The 23,662-nt window shown below is 46.1% G+C and overlaps 2 protein-coding genes across 5 annotated transcripts in view; one reads left to right on the forward strand and one right to left on the reverse strand.

Annotated features, from left to right (window-relative positions):
• Window positions 1-1,404: 1,404 nt before the first annotated feature.
• mpc2b (mitochondrial pyruvate carrier 2b) lies at window positions 1,405-21,742 on the reverse strand. The gene is made up of 5 exons (XM_038802073.1): window positions 21,433-21,742; window positions 12,730-12,770; window positions 7,881-7,965; window positions 6,053-6,164; window positions 1,405-1,647 (listed from the first exon to the last, which is right to left on the reverse strand). Exons 1-5 carry the CDS (start codon window positions 21,530-21,532, stop codon window positions 1,605-1,607), a joined length of 381 nt encoding a protein of 126 aa, XP_038658001.1. The 5' UTR covers window positions 21,533-21,742; the 3' UTR covers window positions 1,405-1,604.
• A 179-nt stretch (window positions 21,743-21,921) lies between these two features.
• Window positions 21,922-23,662, forward strand: part of dcaf6 (ddb1 and cul4 associated factor 6) — a 191,470-nt gene continuing 189,729 nt past the window's right edge. For 2 of the 4 annotated variants that reach the window (XM_038802067.1, XM_038802069.1), the window contains exon 1: window positions 21,924-22,248. In XM_038802067.1, coding sequence (XP_038657995.1) covers window positions 22,161-22,248 — 88 coding nt within the window. In that variant the 5' untranslated portion in view covers window positions 21,924-22,160. Of the gene's footprint in view, window positions 22,249-23,662 lie in introns of all 4 variants that reach the window. The other 2 variants (XM_038802065.1, XM_038802066.1) reach the window with 2 other exon arrangements.

The following is a 23,662-nucleotide window of genomic DNA, read 5'->3' on the forward strand; positions in this document are numbered from 1 at the left end:
TCCCATAATTCTTTTAACAGCTTGTCCTCTGAGATTTCAAGAGGTTGGAACAAGCCAGAAAAAAAAGGCACTTTCATTAATAATTAACATGCTACATGCAGATATTTTTCCAATTTTGTTAATTGAATGTCAAAGAGCAGAAAAGATAATATAATCAACACACCCTTGTATAACTTCAACAACCAATACAGATAAGTTTAAGTAGTGCAATAGGGTTTACCATGTTTATAATAGTGCTTTAAGGGTTTCATGGAGAATAGTTTAAATATTTCCCACTTTCACTGTCAGCTTTGACAAAGAGTCATTGGACTTGAAACGTTAGCTCTTTTCTCTCCCTACAGATGCTGCCAGACCTGCTGAGATTTTCCAGCATTTTCTCTTTCGTGTCTTGAATACAGAACTCTGGGGAGGTTGGCATAACCCTAATTGCTCAAATCACTCACTGTAAAAGTGGGAGGAAAAAGTGCATGTCAGGAGGACTAAAGGAATTTTAAAAATAGAGCAGGCCAACTAAGAAAATTATGATGAAGTGCATTAAGTCAAATCAGGTGAGAGGTAGAATTCTGAGACACGTTAAGTTAAAATTAAAGTTATGGGACAAAAAAAAAGAGGAAACAAATGTGCCTCTTTTCCCAGGTCACACAAATAATCAGCTTCAAACATGGAATTAGTATGATATTGGCAAGACAATCATAGAATCCCTACAGTGCAGGAGGCTATTCGGCCCATCGAGTCTGCACCTCTGAAAAAGCACCCCACTCCCCCGTCCTATCCCAGTAACCCTACCTAACTTACACATCTTTGGACATTAAGGGGCAAATTAGCATGGCCAATTCACCTAACCTGCATATCTTTGGACTGTGGGAGAAAACCGGAGACCTGGAGGAAACCCCATGCAGACATGGGAGAATGTGCAAACTCTAGTCACCGAAGGCCGGATAGAGCCCGGGTCCCTGGTGCCATGAGGTAGCAGTGCTAACCACTGTGCCACCTCTTAGATTGTACCTTTCTGATTTAATTAGAAATGAAAAGAATATTTAATAATTATCACAAATATTAACTTAACCAGCATGAGATACATTTGAGCATGTACACATTTGATCAAAAGCAATGCACGAATGGTCAATCTTTGCACTCTATTACAAAAATCTGATTAAGACATGCCATCAGAGTTAAGAGATGAGTACTGATCCTTTTGATTAAGATTTTAGTAATCTAACTAACTGATGTTAAACTGTAAGAAGTCTTACAACACCAGGTTAAAGTCCAACAGGTTTGTTTCAAACACGAGCTTTCGGAGCACGGCTCCTTCTTCAGGTGAATCCTGAAGAATTCAGGATGATGTTAAACTGGTCAATGGAAGTGGAACAAAGTTGAATCCTATTGGTTTAAAACTAGGTTTCAGTTGTCAAGAAACATATACCACTGTAAAATTTATTGGGAGATGAAGAACATATTTACAGACATTATATGTAACAGAATCTCCACTACAAAACCATTGAGGCCGATTATGATGTTATCAATCACCTTGAATCATTTACAAGGCACATTTCAAAAATAAAGACAAGATCATATCTTGGATTCTTGTAGGTGGCTGTTCGAATTTATTTAGGATGTTCACCTTCGGACTTTAGTTCGTAGTTGTATCTGAGGACATAATTGAGACAATAAAACAACTTATGAAATAAAGAAAGATAAGTAGCATATGTACCACCCTTGGTATAGTGTTACCATATTAATGTCAGTACTTGTGAAATATGATCCAAAATGAAATTGCAGAGACTGTTACATAAACAGGAGACACGTCTGGAAATATTATACTTCTTTACGAAACACAAATTTAATTTTAGTTACTTAGTATTTAAAAATGTATACAATATTAAGGCTAAATCCAGGTAAAAATTATTTGAATCTCAGAGCCTTAAACCAGTATTTTAAACCAGTGGGCTCATATGGAGTATAAATGCTGGCACTAATCAGTTGAGCTGAACATCTGTTTCTGCGCTGTTACCTCAACAAGGAGTTTTTGAATATATGGTAAGGGATGCAGTGGTTTAGGGAAATCATTTCAAAGAATTAGGACTATGGCAACTGAAGGCTCTGCTACCATTGGTGGGATAAAAGGATGGGCAGAGAATGGGATGCAAAGAAGACTCGTCAGAGGAATAGAAGATATCAGAGGGATGCAAGCCTGGAGGAGACTGCAGAGATGGGGTGGAGCAAGGCCATGGAGAGAATGATGCATTAAGATAAGAATAATATTGAATGGCATAAGGGACTGACAAGCCAGTGTAGTGATCAAAGTTGGAGTTAGAATATAAGACATGGGAGCAGAATTAGGCCATTTGGCCCATCGAGTCTTCTCTGTCATTCAATCATGGCTGATATGTTTGTAATCCCCATTCTCCTGCCATCTCCCCATAACCACTGATCCCCTTATTAATCAAGAACCTATCTACCTCTGTCTTAAAGACACTCAGTGACTTGGCCTCCACAGCCTTCTGCAGCAAAGAGTTCCACAGATTCACCACCCTGGCTGAAGAAATTTCTCCTCATTTCAGTTTTAAAGGGTCGTCCCTTCAGTCTGAGGCTGGGCCCTCAGGTTCTAGGTTCTTCTACAGCGGAACAACTTATGGATGTTACAAGGCATCTGTTAAAACAGTCGTGTCTGGAAGTGGCAAAAGGGATCAGAGCTGAAAACTCCCGGGCAAGTATTGAGGGGTACCTTGAGGTGAATGATACGGGGGAGGTTCAGGTGGGGATGGTCTGGGAAGCCCTGAAGGCAGTAATTTGTGGGGAGCTGATATCCATCCGAGCACACAGGGAGAGGAGTGAGAGGATTGAGAGGGATAGACTGGTGGGAAAGATGCTGGAGGTGGACAGGAGGTATGCAGAGGCACCAGAGGAGGGACTGTTGGGGGAGAGGCGCAGCTGGCAGGCTAAATTTGATTTGCTGACCACTAGAAAGGCGGAGGCACAGTGGAGGAAGGCACAAGGGGCAGTGTACGAACATGGTGAAAAGGCGAGTAGGATGCTGGCTCATCAGCTCCGCAAGCGGGATGCGGCTAAGGAGATTGCTGGAGTGAGAGACAAGAGTGGGAATGTGGTGCGGAAGGGGGTAGAGGTGAATGAGGTCTTCAAGGACTTTTACGGGGAACTGTACCGGTCGGAGCCAACGGGGGAGAGGGGGGGGAATGGAGAGGTTCCTTGACAGGCTTTCTTTCCTGAAGGTGCAGGAGGAGAAGGTGGAGGGGCTGGGTGCGCCGATTGAGCTGGAGGAGCTAGTTAAGGGGATCGGGCAGATACAGTCAGGGAAGGCACCGGGGCCGGATGGGTTCCCGGTGGAATTTTATAAAAAGTTTGTGGACCTAGTGGGCCCCTTGCTGGTGCGGACACTCAATGAGGCGTGGGAAGGGGGGACTTTGCCCCCGACGATGTCGCGGGCGCTGATCTCGTTAATTTTAAAGAAGGACAAGGACCCCCGGCACTGTGGTTCATACAGGCCCATATCTCTCCTCAACGTGGATGCTAAGGTGCTGGCAAAACTCCTGGCCACCAGGATAGAGGACTGTGTGCCAGGGATTGTGCACGAGGACCAGACAGGTTTTGTGAAGGGAAGGCAGCTGAACACGAATGTGCGGAGATTGCTGAATGTCATCATGATGCCGGCGATTGAGGGGGAGGCAGAGATAGTGGTGGCGCTGGATGCGGAGAAGGCCTTCGATAGAGTGGAGTGGGGGTACCTATGGGAGGTGTTGGGGAGGTTTGGATTTGGTGAAGGGTTTATTAGATGGGTAAGGCTGCTATATGAGGCACCGATGGCGTGCGTGGCCACGAATAGGAGGAGGTCGGAGTACTTCCGGCTTTACCGAGGGACCAGGCAGGGTTGCCCCCTGTCCCCCTTGTTGTTTGCACTGGCAATCGAGCTGCTGGCGATGGCGTTGAGGGATTCAGAGAGGTGGAGAGGCTTGGTGCGAGGTGGAGAGGAACATAGGGTGTCGTTGTATGCCGACGACCTGTTACTGTATGTGGCGGACCCGGGGGGGAGGGATGCCGGGAGTGATGGAGTTGCTAGCTGAGTTTGGGACCTTTTCAGGTTATAAATTAAATTTAGGCAAGAGCGAGGTGTTTGTGGTGCACCCTGGAGACCAGGAGGAAGGAATTGGTAGGCTCCCGCTTAGGCGGGCCGGGGAGAGCTTTAGGTACCTGGGGGTGCAGGTGGCCAGGGACTGGGGGACTCTTCACAAGCATAACTTCACCAGACTTGTAGATCAGATGGAGGAGGAGTTCAAGAGGTGGGACATGCTGCCATTGTCATTGGTGGGGAGGGTACGGTCCGTCAAAATGACGGTGCTTCCGAGGTTCTTGTTCCTCTTTCAGTGCCTGCCCATATTTATCCCCAGGGCCTTCTTTAGGAGAGTGACTAGCAGTATTTTGAGCTTTGTGTGGGCACATGGGACTCCGAGAGTGAAGAGGGTGTTCCTGGAGCGAGGAAGGGATAGAGGCGGGCTGGCGCTGCCCAACCTTCTGGGGTACCTATTGGGCAGCCAATGTGTCAATGGTGCGTAAATGGGTGATGGAGGGGGGAGGGCGGCGTGGAAAAGAATGGAGATGGCGTCATGTAGAGGTACGAGCCTGGGTGCCATGGCAACGGCACTGTTGCCGCTCTCCCCTAAGAGGTTTACCACGAGCCCGGTGGTGGCGGCGACTCTAAGAATCTGGGGACAGTGGAGACGGCATCGGGGGGAAACAGGGGGCTCGATGGAGGCTCCACTGGGTGGCAACCATCGGTTCATCCCGGGGAACACGGATGGGGGATTTAGGGGGTGGCAAAGGGCGGGGATCAGCAAATTGAGGGACCTGTTTATTGGCGGAAGGTTTGCGGGCCTGGGGGAACTGGAAGATAAATTTGGCCTTCCCCAAGGGAACATGTTCAGATACCTGCAGGTAAAGGCGTTTGCTAGGCGACAGGTAGAGGGATTCCCTTTGCTGCCCTCGCAGGGGACGATGGACAGAGCGCTTTCGGGGGTGTGGGTCGGAGAGGGGAAGGTGTCTGACATCTATAAGGTAATGCAGGAGGTGGAGGAGTCGTCAGTGGAGGAGCTGAAGGCTAAATGGGAGGAGGAACTCGGGGAGCAGATAGAGGACGGGACTTGGGCGGATGCCTTGGAGAGAGTTAACTCTTCCTCCTCATGTGCGAGGCTTAGTCTCATCCAATTTAAGGTGCTGCACCGGGCCCACATGTCCGGAACCAGGATGAGTAAGTTCTTTGGGGGTGAGGATAGGTGCACCAGATGTTCGGGGAGTCCAGTGAACCACACCCATATGTTCTGGGCATGCCCAGCACTGGAAGAATTCTGGAAGGGGGTGGCGGAGACGGTGTCTAGGGTGGTTGGATCCAGGGTCAAACCAGGGTGGGGACTCGCGATTTTTGGAGTTGCGGTAGAGCCGGGAGTGCAGGAGGTGAAAGAGGCCGGTGTCCTGGCCTTTGGGTCCCTAGTAGCCCGCCGAAGGATTCTGTTACAGTGGAAGGATGCAAGGCCCCCAAGCGTGGAGACCTGGATCAGTGACATGGCGGGATTTATAAAATTGGAAAAGGTCAAATTTGCCCTGAGAGGATCAATACAAGGGTTCTATAAACGATGGCAGCCTTTTCTGGATGCGTTGTTGTTAAAATGCTGTGTTGTTCATGGAGGTGGGGCGAATGTATATGATTGTTAATATTATTGTTATTTTCGGTATTTTACTAAGGTGTGTCAATGTTGTATAAAATCAAAATTGTTCAATAAAAATAATTTTTTAAAAATAGAGCTGAAAACTCAAGTTGAGGGCAGAAGCAGACAACATTGGTTTTGAACTTAAGCAAAATGATGAGGAAAACAACCATTTCTGATGTATTGAAATGTAACTCTGCGATCTCTACTAGAACTTCATACAGGAGGGAAGGCAGGTTTAATTTATAGTTTAAAGCGACTTTGAAAGTCGAAATAATCTTACTTCAGAGTCGAAGATTTCTAGATGTAAACCATTTTTTGCTACAGCTGATACTTACTTTGCAATTCGAACCAGCTGCGTACAACCAGCACAGCCCAAAAAGAAGTTTACAGCAAACAAACTCCAGTTCTTCGGAATAATCACAAGGGAGTATCTGGACCAAATCAAGCCTGATATGAAAAAAAGATTATTCATTTTTATTGTCCTGTTGCAATAAAAATATGCAATGTCACCATCAAAAGCACAAGACCACAAAAAGATTATTGGGCTTATTGTGGGCTCTAACCTAGCTATTTATTGTGTGGATCATGCAGTCAGCTCACTGCTGACATCAAGAGGTTTCCCATAGAGATTTAGGAGGCTCTAGTCTAGAGTGCGAATTTCCCCAGCGATTCCAATGTAACTTTCAATTTGGCACCATCAGCAACCGTGCAGGTAGCAGGTAGAATGATTGGACTGAAGAATTCTCAGGAAACAAGTAGGAAGTAAAAAGCAAGGATTTTAATTCATATTTTAATCAATGTACAGAAACCAAAACAAAGTTCGGAACCAACAGAATGGTGTTAAGTATAAAGGAAACTTAAAATACTGAAAGTTACTTCTAAAATTATGCAATTTTCAAATGTTCTGAGGCACTGAGACTTCAGACGTCTAAAATTAGTGCAGACAGGAAAGTGCAGTTGAAGCCATATTCAGATCAGTCATAATCTTATCAAATGGTGAAACAGACTTGAAAGACCAAATAGACTGTTCCTGCTCCTAATTCGTATGTTTGGAGTTTGTTTCTCAGGGGCTGAATATTTGTTCAGCAGTATTTACAACTGAGATTTCAAAGTTATTTCTGATTAAAAAGGCTCAACATTTATATTAGTCTTAACAGCGAGAATTGTGCATATAAATTTGGAAAGTTTGCATTAATTCATTGATTCTATGTTGATGCAACTGCAGCAAAAGGACATGCTTTGGAGTAGGGTATCACAGACAGAAACATCTGTTTTTCAGTATTTAGTTCTGCACATGCAGATACCAGAAGGTACTGTCAGTTTTACACTCCAATGACAGTGATGCTGACAGCTTCTCCATCATTTCAACCACAGGTCATTCTCTTGAACAAACATAGTGTAGTTATTCCCTGATTGCCAAAAGGCAAGAATATAAAATTCCAGAATCCATCCACCTCTCCAGTATTCAGCTAAGTGGCTGCCCTCCACAGTTAAGCTCTAAAGTCCAAACTGCTTTGAGCAAAGGAACACTATTAGATCTTACACCTCCTTTGCTTCCCACTCTTAAACAAAATGTATATGAGTCTGCTAGATAAATTTGTGTCAGGAACACTCACATTATATTAGTCTCCAGTAAAGAACCCGAGTGCCACTGGTGCAATAATAATTACTTATGCCCCAACTTGTGGTTTAGAGGTAGGTAGTTAACAAAGACTAAGGAGAGCCTTATTTGGAACATCTAGTTTTTAAACTTAGTTGATTATTTAAGCAATAATTCTAAATTCAATTAATATTATGAGTTCAGCTCAGAAACCCTTAAAATTCAACTTGGCCACTTTTGGAGCAAACCCTGTTTTGAAAGAATATTTCTATTGAGACAGGGAAAAAATAGAAGGTTAAAGTGCTCTAAATCACAATCATAGCCTTATCAGAAAGGATAGATGGACCCACATATAGTTCTCCCTCTCAGCTACAATGCTGTGGTAGTACTTCCCCGCAAGGAGTTGGGATGGAAGAAGAGTAGAAAGGGAGGTTAAAGTTGGTCCAAGCAATTATGTTCACCTCTCAGCAACAAAAGCAATTCAGCATCCCACTCAAAATGTAATGAATAAAGTGTAAACTAAAATACATAACAAAAAATATTTTTTAAAGAATTTACATTACCTGTAGCACAAAGCACTCCTGACTGAGATGCACTAAGTTTGTTTGGAGGCCTAGCCATGTCGGCTAATCCTGCAATGACTAAACTCTGTACAGAAAGTAAAAACAGCATGAAATAAACAACACAGCACAACATAAAAACTTAACAGTAACCTTCAGATAACAAATTTATTGGTCCCGCTGAACATTGTTCAAGGCTGCATTCGCTTGGTGCTGAAATTATTGCAACTATACGGGGGTTCAATTTTGCTTACTGTTCAAAAATAAATGTTATACTTTTTGTTTTAAAAACATGCATTTACACCATACTTCAATCTCAACTACTATTACATATTACAGCAACTTTCTGTTTTCATTTGTGCAATATTGGCAATCTACAGGCTAGGTGGTGGAGGTTATATTTGTATAATGATTTAATCAATGTTTACATACCAAATTCTATTCTATTGGTAAGATGTATATTAGATTGCAAAAGTATTGATAGCAGCATATGAGGAGGCGGTGGCATAATGGTATTGTCACTCGACTAGTAATACAGGGTGCTTCTTTTGGGACCCGGGTTTGAATCCCACCACAGCAGATGGTGAAATTTGAATTCAATAAAAAATCTGGAATTAAAAGCATAATGTTAACTATTGTCTTAAAAACCCACATGTTCACTAATGACCTTTAGGGAAGGAAATCTGACTTTGGATCCACAGCAAGCCCTTGGAAATAGTTTATCAAGGGTAATTAGGAATGGGTGTATGCTGTGTCATTTTATAAGATTATGGCCGATCTGATAGATGCAGATTTGAGGTACTATCACTCCTTTGATTAACAAGAATCTATCTCTATCTGAAAAATAGACTCTGCTTCAAAGCTTTCCAAAGACTCAGTTTTAAATGGGTGGCCCCTTATGGGGCAGCACGGCAGCACAGTCGCTTCACAGCGCCATGTCTGTGCAGAGTCTACACCTTCTCCCTGTGTCTGCGTGGGTTTCCTCCGGATTCTCTGGTTTCCTCCCACAAGTCCCGAAATACGTGCTATTAGGTGAATTGGGCATTCTGAATTCTCCCTCTGTGTATCCGAACAGGCGCCGGAGTGTGGCGACTAGGGGATTTTCACAGTAACTTCATTGCAGTGTTAATGTAAGCCTACTTGTGACAATAAAGATTATTATTTTTAAAACGGGCAAAATCTAGAGTCCGTTATCAAAGATTTTACAGCAGAGCACATGGAAAACAGTGATAGAATTGGAATCAAAGAGAAATCATGATTGTAAATCTACTGGAATTCTTTGAGATCGTAACTACTAAGTTCTTGAGGGCGAGCCACTGAATGTGGTTTATTTGGACTTTCAGAAGGTTTCCAACAAAGTTCCACATAAGAGATTAACATGTATAATTAAAGCGCATGGGATTGGGGCTAGTGTATTGAGATGGATAGAAAACTAGTTGGCAGACATAAGAACATAAGAATTAGGAGCAGGAGTAGGCCATCTGGCCCCTCGAGCCTGCTCTGCCATTCAATGAGATCATGGTTGATCTTTTTTGGACTCAGCTCCACTTTCCGGCTGGAACACCATAACCCTTAATCCCTTTATTCTTCAAAATACTATCTTTATCTTAAAAATATTTAATGAAGGAGCCTCAACTGCTTCACTGGGCAATGAATTCCATAGATTCACAACCCTTTGTGTGAAGAAGTTCCTCCTAAACTCAGTCCTAAATCTACTTCCCCTTAGTTTGAGGCTATGCCCCCTAGTTCTGCTTTCACCCGCCAGCGGAAACAACCAGCCCGCATCTATCCTATCTATTCCCTTCATAATTTTATACGTTTATATAAGATCCCCCCTGCATCCTTCTAAATTCCAACGAGTACAGTCCCAGTCTACTCAACCTCTCCTCGTAATCCAACCCCTTCAGCTCTGGGATTAACCTAGTGAATCTCCTCTGCACACCCTCCAGTGCCAGTACGTCCTTGCTCAGATAAGGAGACCAAAACGGAACACAATACTCCAGGTGTGGCCTCACTAACACCTTATACAATTGCAGCATAACCTCCCTAGTCTTAAACTCCATCCCTCTAGCAATGAAGGACAAAACTCCATTCGTCTTCTTAATCACCTACTGTACCTACTGTACCTGCAAACCAACTTTTTGCGACTCATGCACTAGCACACCCAGGTCGCTCTGCACAGCGGCATGTTTTAATATTTTATCATTTAAATAATAATCCCTTTTGCTATTATTCCTACCAAAATAGATAACCTCACATTTGTCAACATTGTATTCCATCTGCCAGACCCTAGCCCATTCACTTAACCTATCCAAATCCCTCTGCAGACTTCCAGTATCCTCTTTTAAAAGAAAAAGAGTAGGAATAAACAGGGGCGTAATTTAAAGGCCACGCCTTCATTTTTTTTTCATGAAAAAAAGACGCTCAGCATTTTCACCTTTGTCTGAAACGTATACCCAGACATTCCTTGTGTCATTCTCGTTAAGCTAGAGCACTTAGTGCCTCTATACCTTTTATAATATAGCCTCTGGAACTGCATGTAGTTGTTAACACATAATCTAACAAAGAGTTGATATAGGTTTAGCACAACTTTGCAACTTTTCAATTCTACCCCTCTAGAAATAAAGCCTAATGCTTGGTTTGCTATCATTATCTCCTTGGCGCAACTTTTAGCAATAGGTGTATTTGTACCCGAGATCCCTTTCTTCTTCTTCTACTCCACCTACACTAGCACCTTTTGTGTTTGAACTTCATTTGCCATTTATTTGTCCATTCTGAAAGTTTATTACTTTATTGCAGTCTGTAATGACTATCTCTCCTAACCTAATGTTTATTTCAAATAAATTTACATTATCCAATGTTTTTTTTTCCAATTAAGAGACAATTTATTGTGGCCCATCTACATACCCTGCACACCTTTGTGGTATGGGGGTGAGACCCATGCAGACAAAGGGAGAATGTGCAAATTCCGCATGGACAGTGACCCGGGGACGGGATCGAAGTTGGGTCCTCGGCGCCATGAGGTAGCAGTGCTCCACTGCACCATCTCCCCTCCTAACTTCGTGTTATCCACAAATTTAGAAATTGGACTGAATTGCCCAAGGAATGGTTATCACCATTGGATTGCTACTCCACACCTACTTACTTACCTACACCAGCGCTGGCACATTTCTCGCCCAGAAGTGTGAACTGGGCCTTCTCAGAAATGTGGTGTGTACCTGTTCTCAGGGCCCTTTCTTGTGATGCAGGATCGTCAGGAAAGCCAAGCCCCCTGTTTGTGACACTGGCTGTCATATTCCAGTAAGTCTAAAATTCCAAAAGGCCCTTTGAGAAGCTATGGAGAGATGGTAAGCTTGTAAGGTAAGTGGTTGAAGGGGTAGGGTGGCAAGTAAGTAATTGGGAGGCAAGATGGCAGGTGAGTGAGTGAGATGTAGTGTTGTAGGTGGGTAATGAAAGGGTAGAACAGCAGGTATGTGGGCGGGGGCAGGAGTTAGAACTGGTTTTAATCCTTCTAACTTTTCCTGGGTAACTATTCTGGTAAGCTAGTCAGAACAATTCGAAGTCTCCAACTCAGTTTTGGATGGTTCCAAACAACATAGGGCAATTGCCCATCAGAAGTCTAAGCTTCTTGGTCAATTTCTGTGCAGTCAGTGCGTGGGACTTCCAAGGGGGTCCCCCAAGCGCATTTAGGGAGTGGGTACCTCCAGAATATTACCATGCAGGGATCGAAAGTTCTGGATCATTGTTTTTTTTTATTCCAAAGTATAAATCATTAATGTAATATTTCTAGCTTTGAAATTTTTTTCCATGACTTCTCCTCAATCAATTACAACTTCTTATATATTTCCCAAGAAGTAGACTGGCAATTATTTGGCATAATAATCACTCTCATTGTAATGAACCTTTTCCTTGAAGCTTCACTATCATTACAATAGTGTGTCCTGCAATTAGTTTCTGTAATAAATGGAATACCCTTCCAAGCACCAATCAAGTTTAATTAGCCCAGCTTTTAAATAAAAAGTCACTTGCACAGTAATTTTTTAATGCTGGAAAAGGTACAAATGCAACGAGTAGTATTAGTCACCATACACAACATTTGGACTAGTTATAAATAATTATATTGTCATTCCCACTTAAAAATTATGGTTCAGTCATAAGTTATATACACAATCAATAAACATGGCAGGTTTGAATTAGTGCTCAGAAAGTCCTTATTCATTTTATGCCAACCAGCAAGAATGACATCTGCTATTGATCAGGTTTGTGATCATTCAACACCTCTTCACAAAAGTCATAGATATTACTGAATTTATCATCTATTGCTTTATCCTGAAAAGTGAATAAGTTAAGGAAGGCATGATACGGTCTGTTCAAATTAAGTAAATCAATATCTTAAATTTACTGTCAAAATTTTAACAGTACTCCCCCTTTCCAGATACTGTATATTGTTATTTGGTTCACAGAAATAGAACTTCTGAAACTTTAAAACAGAAAACTGGAAAAGCCAATACCTACGTGTTATCTTGAATTAGCGAGACTCATTTAAATTCAAGAGAAAAGTTCTCAACATTAGCAGTGGGGCTGATGCAGTGACTTTAATTTGTCACTCTGCTTAGAGCGGCATATTAAAACTGTATCAGGAAATTTTGAACTAAGTTGGCAAAAGCCGTGCTTGGTGCTTAAAAAAGGGAAATTTAGTCTGCACCACCAATCTTGCCAGGGAGCAAATTCTGGACCAGTATATCATGACAAGTGCACACTGTAGACATGTATTGTTCAGTAACTTTTCAGGATCAGTCATGATATCCAATTTGCTAAACCTTTGAAGATAATGTTAACATGATATACTCACCCATTTCATAATTGGCGACCAGAAAAACACTGTGCGAGGACCTAGAATCAAGATAGAAGTAGTTAAAGGTTTACATTTTCAGAATGCAATTTACAAAATCCTTTACTTGCTTGAATAGATGTCAATAATAAGCATGCCACATAGACTGAAAGAGTAGAAGATAAGTTAAGGTAAATTAAATAACAGTTAAGTGAAAAAAATCTGTGTATTGTAGAAGGCTAAGAAAACTCAAGGGTCTGCCAAGGATGAATTAGATTAAAAATGGTGCACTGATATCAACATGATAAGGATCCAGGGAGGAGAATTTGTTTTTAAGAAACATTTTGGAAATTCAGCGGTTAGCACCGTTGTCTCACAGCACCAGGAACCCAGGTTTGAGTCCTGCCTTGGGTGCCTGTCTGTGGAGTTCCCACTTTCTCCCAGTGTTTACGTGGGTTTCATCTGGATGATCCAGTTTCCTCCCACAGTCCAAGTTTATCCAGGCTAGGTGGACTGGCCATTCTAAATTGTCCCTCAGTGTCCGGGGATGTGCAGATTAGGTGAATTGGCCATGATCAATGTGCGGAATTACAGAGCTAGGGTGGGGAATGGGCCTATGTAGAGTGCTCTTTCAGAGGGTCGGTGTAGACCTGATGGCTGAATTATGTCCGTCTGCACTACAGGGATACTATGGATATGGAACCAGTCGGGAAAGTTCAGAATATGGGGGTGGCACGGTGGTTAGCACTGCTACCTCATGGCACCGAGGACCACGGTTCAACCCCGGCCCAGGGTCACTGTCTGTGTGGAGTTTGCACATCCTCCATGTTTGCGTGGGTCTCACCCCACAACCCATCCTCTTCTAAGGTCAAATAGCCACTAATTCTGAAATTTACAGAACAGGAGGCCATTCAGCCCATTGTATCAGTGTTGGCTCTCTGGAAGAATTATCCATTTCCCCTATTCCCCTGCCCTTACTCCACACTAATTAATTATTTATCCACTTCTCCTTTAAGGATTTTCCCAAAATTGCCCAATGTCCTAACAACCATCCATGTATAAAATCATTTCTTCTAACTTCTCCTGTTGTTCTTTGGAAATGATAGTAAATGTATTCCCTTTACATATTACAGTTCATCACCAGTTTGCAGATTAGAGGAACATCTATTGAAAGCCCTTGACTTCCTCTTAAACTTCAACGTCCTAATGAAGAGCCCTACATTCTTCAATGTCGAGCTAACTAAAGATTCTCTTCAAAGTATCATCGCACAAGTTTCCACATTAAATTTACTCCAATACATCGGCCCACTTTTTCTTGAAGTTTCTTACAGGGCTATTACTGTTACCCAGGCTTCATACTTTTGAGCCATCGGTAAATTGTGATATTGTGTTCTCTGTTGAAATCATTAACATCTATTTAAAACAATGATTCCAATATCAACCTCAATATCAATATCATTGGGAAATGCATCCTTTTACATCCTTCACATCCAAAATAAATTCAGATATAAATGATCAATATCGTTATGGTCCACAGTTAAGATATAACAAATTCTTAGGAAAACTGTTTTGAAGGTCACACTCTGTAAACCTTGGACAGAGTTCAAAGACTTTCCAAAACGAACTCCAAGGGTCACTTGATTTTACCTTGTGGGTTCAGGCTGGAATCCCTTCAGCCAGACAAAGAGGAGGCATCCTCAGATATATAAATATATATATTTAAAATTCAATGTGTTCCAAACCTTTCAATCTCTACACCTTAAGGACAAGGGCAGCAGATGGTCTGGAGCCACATCTGCAAATTTCCCTCCAAGCCACTCACCATCCTGACTTGGAGGTACACTGCCGTTCCTTCACTGTCGTTGGGTCAAATCTGAGAACTGTTTACTTGACCGTACTGGATATACTGACAACACATGGATTGCAGTGGTTCAAGGCAGCGGCTTACCATTGCCTTCGTAAGTGTAAGTAGGGATGGGTAATAAACACTGGCCCAGCCAGCGACATCCCATGAACATACAAAATAATTCATGACGAATAGGCAAGTGAGTGGGACACATAAGGACCCAAAAATACTTCAAGGAGCAGTTGGGGTAAATTGGCAAGTAAATGAAAAGCATATCTAATTAAGAGAATAACTATTCATTACAGCATGATCAATATAGTAACAAATTCAAAACAAAGCACTAGAAAAACGTCAAGGTTACCTGGATGACCTCGACTAATGGGCAAATCAATGATGATTTCTGATAAACTCTGGAAAATTACTATATACTATTCTCCAAAAGAAACAAGCCAAAGAACAGGATACAAAGATTGAGCTGCAATCAAAACCAGCAGAGAGCAGAGGTCCCTGGGCAAATGTTCCAGAGGAACATGGCTTCAGCATCAATAACATAACTGTCAGGGTATCAGCCACTCTGGGCCAGTTAGGAGCCCTCTGAGGAAAGAATCATAAAAGCAACCTGACATTTCCAGACTGTACACATCTTACATCCATTTAATCTTGGAATATAGATAGACAAGTGCACTGCAAGCGAACCATAAATTAAGATGCTCCAAACAATCCTGAACTGAGCATTAAGGGCCGCACATTGCACACCAATCTTTATCTACTCAACCTTTGAACAACTGTCGATCCCAAACCACGTAATTGATAGGGGAAGAGGAGAGAGAAAAAGTAAGAGTGGGGTGGAAAGAATGAGAGAAGTGCTGGAAGAGAGGGGAGTGAGTGGAAATGTTGCCTCAATGAGTAAAGTTCAATAGTCATTTTGAAGATTTAACTCTGGGCCACAATGCAATATTTTGTATTTAGTTTTTTGGAGAGCAGGCTACTGGGTCCTGTTATTCTACCGTTCAATACTTTTGCAGAAACATAATCATTTTTGCAAATAAAAATCGAAAGTGACTTAGGGCACCAGGTTCTAATCTCTTCTTCTGGATAGTGTGGTGATATAACCACTGTAGTGATGTGTACTTGCAGTAGGCGGGTGTATGCCTGTATCTGTAATACAGGTTCCTCCGGTAAGCCCCTGCCTGCTAGCTCCGCCCACAGTGAGTTTGTGTATAAATATGCGTGTGAGTCACTCAGACCCTAGTCTACAGTTGCAGATGGAGGAATAGCATCGCACAGCAATAAAGCCTCTATTGTACTTGTCTCTCGTCTTTGAGTATAATTGTTAGCGCCACAATTTATTGCTGTGTGATTTTCCGTTCACCATGGACATCAGAATCAAGCCTTACCGTCTGCAGCTGGATCCGCAGTCGCCTCACGCCAGAAAAGACTTTGTTCACTGGCTGGCAGTCTTCGAGGCCTACATCTCTTCAGCGGATCCTCCCCCGACGGAGGCTCAGAAAAAGCAACTCCTGTACTCCAGACTTAGCTCCAGTGTCTTTCCGCTAATTCGAGATGCGACTGACTACACCAGAGCTACGGAACTGCTCAAGGAGAACTATGCACATTCGGCGAACACCCTGTATGCGAGGCATCAACTCTCTACTCGCATCCAGAAGCCGGGTGAGTCGATTGAGGACTTCATATACCTCTGGTACAAGACTGCGACTGCCGGGCCCCTCACAGCCAGGGAACACTCTTACTTACTCATGCGCGATGCCTTTGTTACAGGCATTGCATCGGACACCATCCGGCAAGGACTGCTGGAAGGGGCCACCCCCGACCTCGCGGCCGCAAAGGCTCTGGCGCTTTCCATGACGGCTGCCTCCCGTAGTGCGCGATCTTACTCCGCTAGCCACTCGGCCCACCCGTCCTACCCCTCGTGGGCCCTGCAAACGCCCCCCCAGGCCCACCCGTCCTACCCCCTCTTGGACCCCGCTAACGGCCCACCCAGCAGCTGCCTCCGCGCACTACGCCTGCGCTGCTCGCCACATCGCGCTCCCCGGGGGTCCCTACTGTTACTTCTGCGGTCAGCAGAAGCACCCCCGCCAGCGCTGCCCGGCCCGCACCGCGACCTGCAAAGCTTGTGGCAAGAAAGGCCACTTTACAGCGGTGTGTCAGTCCCGGACGGTTGCTGCTATCGCGCCCCCGGTTCCCTCGCCTCAGCTGCTCGCTCAAATGTCCCCACCGTCTGCTTCCCCCGACCCCACGTGCGATCAGTGGGCGCTGCCATCTTTCGCCGCCCCTGCCATGTGCGCTCCATGGGCGCCGCCATCTTCATCCACCACCGCCATGTGCGTTCCATGGGTGCCGCCATTTTATCCACAGGTACTCCAGACGCCGCCATTTTGTCCTCTTTCCCCCCCCCCCCCCCCCCCCCCGGACGGGGCCACGGGTCTCTGCCGCTCCTCGTCGGACTCATCTGACTCGACCGCCGATCGCCCGCTACTCGCCTCCGTTACGCTCGACCAGTCGCGTCCTCGCAACCTGGCACCCTCTTCCACATTCGTGCTGGTCAACGGCCACGTGGCCTCCTGCCTCATCGACTCCGGGAGCACCGAGAGCTTCGTCCACCCGGACACGGTAAGGCGCTATTCCCTTGCGGTCCATCCCGCCAACCGGCAGATCTCTCTCGCCTCCGGGTCCCACTCTGTCCCGGGGTTTCTGCCTGGTTAAACTTACTGTACAGGGCGTGCAATTCGACCGTTTCCGTCTGTACATTCTCCCCAACCTCTGCATGTCACTCTTACTAGGCCTCTATTTCCAGTGCAATCTCCAGAGCCTCAGCCTCAAATTCGGCGGACCCCTACCTCCCCTCACCGTTTGCGGCCTCGCGACCCTCAAGGTCGAGCCTCCCTCACTCTTTGCCAATCTGACCGCAGACTGCAAGCCCGTCGCCACCAGGAGCAGACGTTACAGCACCCAGGACAAGGCCTTCATCAGGTCCGAAGTCCAGCGGCTGTTTCGGGAGGGTATCATTGAGGCCAGCAACAGCCCTTGGAGAGCCCAGGTGGTAGTGGTTAAGACCGGGGAGAAGCACAGGATTGTCGTGGACTACAGCCAGACCATCACCGGTACACGCAGCTCGACGCGTACCCCCCTCCCCCGCATTTCTGATATGGTCAATCAGATTTCACAGTACGGGTCTTCTCTACTATTGACCTGAAATCCGCCTACCACCAGCTCTCCATCTGTAAATCGGACCGTCCCTACACTGTCTTCGAGGTAGACGGTCGTCTGTACCAATTTCTTAGGGTTCCCTTCGGCGTCACGAATGGAGTCTCTGTATTTCAACGAGAAATGGACCGAATGGTTGACCGGTACGGACTGCAGGCCACCTTCCTGTACCTCGACAATTTCACCATCTGCGGCCATGACCAGCAGGACCATGATGCCAACCTTTCTAAATTCCTCCACACCGCATCTCTCCTTAATCTCACGTACAACAAGGAGAAGTGCGTGTTCCGCACAGACCGCTTAGCCATCCTCGGCTACGTAGTCCAAAACGATCTACTGGGGCCCGACCCTGACCGTATCCGCCCCCTCATGGAGCTTCCACTCCCCCAAGGCCCTCAAACGCTGCCTTGGGTTCTTTTCTTATTACGCCCAGTGGGTCCCACAATACGCGGACAAGGCCCGCCCACGTAACCAGTCCACACATTTTCCCCTCTCGGCCGAGGCACAACAGGCCTTTGCCCGCATTCGATCTGACATAGCCAGGGCCGGGATGCACGCAGTAGACGAGACACTGCCTTTCCAAGTAGAAAGCGACGCTTCAGATGTCGCACTTGCCGCCACGCTGAATCAGGCAGGCAGACCCATGGCATTCTTTTCACGCACCCTCCACGCCTCCGAAATTTGGCATTCCTCTGTTGAAAAGGAGGCCCAGGCAATCGTTGAAGCAGTGCGGCACTGGAGGCATTACCTGGCCGGCAGGAGATTCACTCTCCTCACTTACCAACAGTCGGTAGCCTTCATGTTCAACAACACGCAGCGGGGCAAGATCCAGAATGACAAAATCTTGCTGTGGAGAATCGAGCTCTCCACCTTTAACTACGAGATCGTGTATCGCCCCAGCAAGCTCAACGAGCCCCAGACGCCCTCTCCCGAGGTACATGTGCCAGCGCACAAGTGAACCAGCTCCGTGCCTTGCACGAGAGCCTTTGCCATCTGGGGGTCACTCGCTTGTACCATCTAATCAAAGCCCGCAATCTGCCCTAGTCCGTCGAGGAAGTACGGACAGTCACCAGAGACTGCCAGATCTGTGCAGAGTGCAAGCCGCACTTCTACCGGCCAGATCGCGTGCGCCTGGTGAAAGCGTCCCGCCTCTTTGAACGCCTCAGTGTGGACTTCAAAGGGCCCCTCCCCTCCACCGACCGCAACACCTACATACTTAGTGTGGTCAATGAATTTTCTAGGTTCCCCTTTGCCATCCCATGCCCGGATATGACGTCTGCCACCGTCATCAAGGCCCTGGATACCATTTTCGGCCTGTTCGGTTTCCCCGACTACATCCACAGTGACAGGGGATCCTCGTTCATGAGCGATGAGCTGCGCCATTTCCAGCTCAGCAGAGGTATCGCTTCCAGCAGGACGACCAGCTACAACCCCCGGGGAAACGGGCAGGTAGAGAGGGAGAACGGGACAGTATGGAGGGCCGTCCAGCTAGTCCTACGGTCCAGCAACCTCCCAGCCGTTCGCTGGCAGCAGGTCCTCCCTGATGCGCTCCATTCCATTCGGTCGCTACTGTGCACCGCAACTAACAGTACACCCCATGAACGCGTTTTTGCCTTCCCTGGGAAGTCTACATCCGGGGTGTCGCTCCCGACGTGGCTCCCGACTCCGGGCCCAGTCCTTCTCCGTAGGCATGTCCGGCACCACAAGGCGGAACCCCTGGTGGACAAAGTACGCCTTCTCCACGCCAACCCTCAGTATGCCTACGTGGAGTTCCCCGACGGCTGCCAGGACACAGTCTCGCTCCGGGACCTGGCTCCCTCAGGTGCTGATCCCATGGCCACGCCCTCCCCCCCCCCCCCCGTGCCACCCTCCTTCTCCCCGGCGCCCCCCTATTCATCCCCACCAGGTCCATCCCTCGTCCCCCTGCCCACACTGGCGGACACGGAAGATTTCGGCTCGCTCTCGGAGTCATCCCGCCAGCAGCCAGCAGCAACACCGCCAGCACCTGCACCATCGTTGCCATCACCGCCTGGGATGACGTCGCCACCACAGCTACGCCGATCACAGCGGAACGTTCGACCGCCGATTCGGTTCAACCTGTAACCTGCTAACCGGATGGACTCTTGGTTTTCTTTGTTGGAACCCTCTTGTAAATAGCTCATTCTTTGTATTATAGTTACACGTAACCCCCGCCGGACTCATTTTTTTTTTTACAAGGGGTGAATGTGGTGATATAACCACTGTAGTGATGTGTACTTGTAGTAGGGGGATGTATGCCTGTACCTGTAATACAGGTTCCTCCGGTAAGCCCCTGCCGGCTAGCTCCGCCCACAGGGAGCTTGTGTATAAATATGCGTGAGAGTCACTCAGACCCTAGTCTACAGTTGCAGATGGAGGAATAGCACTGCACAGCAATAAAGCCTCTATTATACTTGTCTGTCGTCTTTGAGTAAAATTGTTAGCGCCACAGGTAGTAAGAAGTCTTACAACACCAGGTTAAAGTCCAACACGTTTGTTTCGAATCACTAGCTTTCGGAACACTGCTCCTTCCTCCATTCACCTGCGGACGGAGCGAAAGCAATTCGAAACAAACCTGTTGGACTTTAACCTGGTGTTGTAAGACTTCTTACTGTGCTCACCCCAGTGGCTTCTTCTGGATGTCATTTGGACTTGAACAATTAATCTGATTCCCCTCTCTACAAATGCTGATAGGCTTACTGAGTTATTACAGCCTTTTTTTGGCAGATCTCTAGCATCCGCGAAATTTTTATTTTTGTACAAGGTAAACCTGTACTGCCTTCTGTTTGCATTTGAGGCTTAAGCGTTACAGCCTCGTGTAAACCACTGAAGTGCGTACCGTCATCTCCTTGGAGATGGGGGGGGGGGGGGGGGGGGGGGGAGAGAAATATTAAAATTAAGTGCATAATCCATTGTGGAAAATGATATCCGGAAATATAAAAGCTAAATTTGCTTTAACTTTGAGAAGCAAATGATCCGACACGGGCTGAAGACCACATTATCTTCAATCTGAGCAATGACCTTTATTTCTGAAGACAAGGACGAAACACGGCCAATGACATTCTCAAATGAACCAAATTGATTACCCGCATAAACTTGACTGATTCCTTAATTTACCAATCTTTGCAGCGGGAATCATTTTAGCTCCACCTCGTCTGAATAACAAGAGTACATTTCGAGTTATTCATTAAAATGGTAAGAATGCATTTACCGGGGCACTCCGGCGAGATGGCAAGGTCCATTTTATAAGCAGTTTCCTGCAGAGGTGAACATTTGAGAAGGCCTTTGGGGAACAAAGTCCATCTCTCTCACCTCGCTGCCACACAATATTTCCTTTCAGCAAACAGTTGTCACGCCGACCGACGCCAATGGGCTGAATGAACATCGATCGAGACACTTCAAATAAAAAATTACACAATACAAGGTTTGCCATTTGTCTGCGTGCAGCATTCCTCGCCGTTTATTTACCGATTGGCAAGCGCCAAGCACACATCGCAGAGCATCCACTCCCTACCAACACACACACACTAGCCGCAGACTGACATCCGCCACCATCCACCCACCCACCGCTCTGTTCTCCATTTCGCATATGTGACTCTTGTGCCAGTCCCAGCTGCAAGGACGAGGCTGTTTACCTGCTGGGTGATCGTAAAACGGCCTCATCTTGGGAGGAAGCATCAACCCGATCTTGTCCATCACTCGGTGATAATTCGCTCTCAGACCGGCCACCGCCATATTCCAACTGATTTTTAGAACCGGCAAAGTAATACCAGAAACATACGGCGCCTCTTCAGACAATATCTGATCGTCGGTGTCGGCCGACCGGAAAAACAAACCGCGGCCTCGCTTGCTTCGTCCTCCAACTTTGCCCTTTACTTTGCACCGACTGACAGTGACCGTACCGGGTAACCATGGGATGAGGAGGGAGGAGCCTGGGCTGTGGGGCTGTGCCTCGGGGGGGGCCGAGGGGCAGCGCGTGCGCGAGCCATCATTCGCCGAGCGACGCTTCGCGCGGCCTCCCCCGCCCACCTCCCTGCGGCGCTCCCGATTGGTCAGCGAGGCCGTCAATCACTCTGCGAGGGGGCGGGGTTAGTTTTGAGAGCCGTGGCGGCGCCGGCCCCGCCCGGGGGCGGTTTGAAAGCGACCTCGCGATGCTTGGGGATCTGACAGACGGCCATTCGCCCAGCGCCAACATGACGGTGATCATCACAATAATAACAACGATGTGAAAGAGGAGCCGTTCGGCTGGGGAAGGGAGGCGGTTGTTCAGCGGTGTCTCTCAGCTCCCTTTGGTGTCTGTCGGGTGGACCATGACGGACGCCAGCAGCCGTTAGGCTATCTGTGCGGCCGGAGGAGCGGCAGGATGTCACGTCCCACTAACCTGGTGTGGGATGTGAGGAAGCGCTCGCTGGGGTTGGAGGATCCCCGCTTAATTCGCTTGTCCTATTTAGGTAAGAAGTGGCTGCTTGAGTTGCAGCTCAACCACCCTCCTGACACCAGCTCCAGCCCTATTCCACCCCCCCCCCCCCCCCCCCCCCCCGGCCGCCTCTGTCCAGTTTATGAAGCATTGCCTGTGTACAAAAAAAAATTGACTGACTTTTTATTAACCCATTTCCATTTTCGGAGTGAAATCATCTCAACAGATATGTTGTATTTTCGAAATACGTTCAATATTTTACACCCTGCGGCCGCCTGCTAGTCTTAGCGTCTGGGTGAATATTTATTCCTCCCTGCGTCTCATGGAGCAAGTTTTAAAAAAAAATTTAAGACGAAGAGGCAAAAAGCTGTGATTGTTCTTAAGGTCGATGACAAAAAATGTGCAAACATGATAATAGTTGACAACAGGATATACGTAACGTTGAATGGACACTGTGTGTGTCTTTCTGTCCTATTAGGAAATAGTGTCTTAATTCCGCCCCCCCCACCTCGGTTTTATAGTTTCACGAAAGTTTTACTTCAACTTTCCCAGGAAATCATTTTTTAATTAAAATTGCAAATGCTATTCCATGAAAAGAAGCTACTTTTGATTATTACACTCCACCAAAAGCAGTTGCTAAGTTAATGACGTAATAATAGCTGGATGATAGCGTTTCCGAAATGAAGCACATCTCAAAAAAATCTTCCAGGCTAGGCAATCCGTGAGTACATATAAACACTAGATCGTGTGTTATATAGAGGAATATGACTAAACTTCGGCAATGAATCTTGTACTGGGGATGAGGATTTTTATCATGTAGTAGTGCCCATTCTTCAAATTGCAAGGTAATGCATCGTTATCTACCCTTTCTTGATCACGTAATGACCATTCCTGCACCGTATTTGCATCATGTGATTAACCTAGTGGCGTCTATGAGATAAAAATAAATTATTTGTATCTGGTTCTCCATATGGCATTTTGCAAGAAGTACAACTTTGAACAATTGAGAGAAACTTCATTCAATTGTAAATTTAGTTTGTGCTCTACACCTTTGTCAGGTAGGTTTAGCCAATCAGCAAGTTCTGTGTATTTAATTTGTAATTGGCTAGATTTCAAATTCATTCATAGAAACCTGCCCTTGAGCCCAGCTTGTTCATGCCGCCCAGTTTCTATTACTAAGCTAGACCCACTTGCCCGCATTTGGCCCATAACCCTCCACCCATCCTGCCAATTTAACAAACTGTTTTTTAAAGGAAAAAATTGTACCCGCCTCTACTCGTTCCACTGGCAGCTTGTTCCAGATGCTAACCACCCTGTGTGGAATGTTTTTTCCCTCTGGTCTCTTTTGTATCTCTCCTCCCTCCTTAAACCTGCATCCTCTAGTTCTAGACTGCTCTACCTTTGGGAAAAGATGTTGAATATCTACCTTATCTATGCACCTCATTATT

This window comes from Scyliorhinus canicula, chromosome 7 (assembly GCF_902713615.1).
Source record: "Scyliorhinus canicula chromosome 7, sScyCan1.1, whole genome shotgun sequence".
NCBI classification, from domain to species: Eukaryota; Metazoa; Chordata; class Chondrichthyes; order Carcharhiniformes; family Scyliorhinidae; genus Scyliorhinus; species Scyliorhinus canicula.

Bases quoted from the DNA above. Each gene is read 5' to 3' on its own strand.
- mpc2b (XM_038802073.1), bottom strand. From the start codon at position 21,532: ATGGCGGTGGCCGGTCTGAGAGCGAATTATCACCGAGTGATGGACAAG. The intron at 7,966-12,729 runs GTGAGTATATCA...CTTTCTGTACAG, and splicing joins GGTCGCCAATTATGAAATGG to AGTTTAGTCATTGCAGGATT. The intron at 1,648-6,052 runs GTAAGTATCAGC...TTATGTCCTCAG, and splicing joins CAGCTGGTTCGAATTGCAAA to ATACAACTACGAACTAAAGT.